Raw genomic sequence first — 1440 nt, 5'->3', positions numbered from 1 at the left:
GAAAATTTTTATGGAACCACAAAAGACCCCAAACAGCCAAAGCAACCTTGAGAAAGAACAAAGCTAAAGGCATTATGTGCTGCAATTTCAAACTACATGACAAAGCTATATTACTCGAAACAGTATGGTACTGACATAAAAACAGACACATAAATCCATGGAACAGAGTAGAAAGCCCAGAAATAAACCCACACATATACAGTCAATTAATTTATGGCAAGGGAACCAAAAATAGGCAATAGGGAAAGGACAGTCTCTTCAATAAATGGTGTTTGGAAAACTGGACAGCCACATGCAGAAGAATGAAACTGGACCACTATTTTAGGCCATACATAAGAATCAACTCAAAATGGATTAAAGACTTGAATACAAGACCTAGAACCATAAAACTCCTATAAGAAAACAGGCTATAAGCTCCTTGACATAGGTCTTGGTGATGATTTTCTGGATTTGATACCAAAAGCAGGAATAAACAAGTGGTACTACATTAAACTAAAAGGCATCTGCATAGCAAAGGAAACCATCAACAAAATGAAAAGGCAAACAATGGAATGGGAAAAAAAATTTTCAAATCATATATCCCATAAAGGGTTAATATCCAAAATATATAAAGAATTCATACAACTCCATAGCAAAAAAGACAAATAATCTGATTAAGAAATGGGCAGGGGATCTGAATAGACATTTTTCGAAAGAAGACATACAGATGGCCAACAGATACATGAAATTGTGATTGACATCACTATCATTAGGGAAATGCAAATTAAAACCAAAATGATGTATCACCTCACACCTGTCAAAATGGTTGTTATCGGCTTCTGCCGGGAGCTGGAAGTCAACTGTCTCCCGGGTGAACGAGGCTGTTGCAACGAGGGTAGGCAAGTGCAGGTTTGCCCTCCTGCAGATGTGGTGCGCAGAAAGTCAAAACAGAAGCCACCCCCCAAGAAGAAGATGACAGGCTCCCTAGATGCCCAGTTCACCTGCCCCTTCTGCAACCACGAGAAGTCTTGTGACATGAAAATGGACTGGGCCCGCAACACCAGAGTCATCTCTTGTACCATGTGCCGAGAAGAATTCCAGACGCCCATCACTTATCTGTCAGAACCAGTGGACGTGTACAGTGATTGGATAGATGCCTGCGAGGCAGCCAATCACTAGCAATGCAGAGGACCCACCCCCTTGGCAGCCTCACCTGCTGGGTACCAATCCAGAGACATTCCAGGGTCCAGGGTGTGGGTCCAGGGCCTTTGCAGCCCTGTGTGTATGTGGAATTGGCATGGATGTGGGTGTGGGTGTGAGTGTGGGTGTGGCTGCAGGTGTGACTCTGGGGGTGTCCTCGTGAGCATGGGGTAGTGTTGAAGGGTTGCTGGGCTCCAGGGTCCTGAACTGCCTCCCTTGGCTCCAAAAGCCTTTGACTTGTTCCCTCCTCTGGCACCTGGC

At 44.4% G+C, this 1440-nt stretch overlaps 1 protein-coding gene across 1 annotated transcript; it reads left to right on the top strand.

Annotated features, from left to right (window-relative positions):
* The first annotated feature begins 801 nt into the window (after positions 1 to 801).
* On the top strand, positions 802 to 1158 carry LOC132488063 (transcription elongation factor 1 homolog). Its single transcript, XM_060096061.1, has one exon. The coding sequence runs from the start codon at positions 802 to 804 to the stop codon at positions 1156 to 1158; it is 357 nt and encodes a 118-aa protein (XP_059952044.1).
* Positions 1159 to 1440: the final 282 nt, after the last annotated feature.

The sequence above is a fragment of the Mesoplodon densirostris genome, chromosome 4, assembly GCF_025265405.1.
Source record: "Mesoplodon densirostris isolate mMesDen1 chromosome 4, mMesDen1 primary haplotype, whole genome shotgun sequence".
NCBI lineage: Eukaryota > Metazoa > Chordata > Mammalia > Artiodactyla > Ziphiidae > Mesoplodon > Mesoplodon densirostris.
This window is presented reverse-complemented; position numbering and strand designations above follow the sequence as displayed.

What these genes read in the sequence shown, in the direction of transcription:
- LOC132488063 (XM_060096061.1), top strand. Translation starts at nt 802, where the DNA reads ATGGTTGTTATCGGCTTCTGCCGGGAGCTGGAAGTCAACTGTCTCCCG.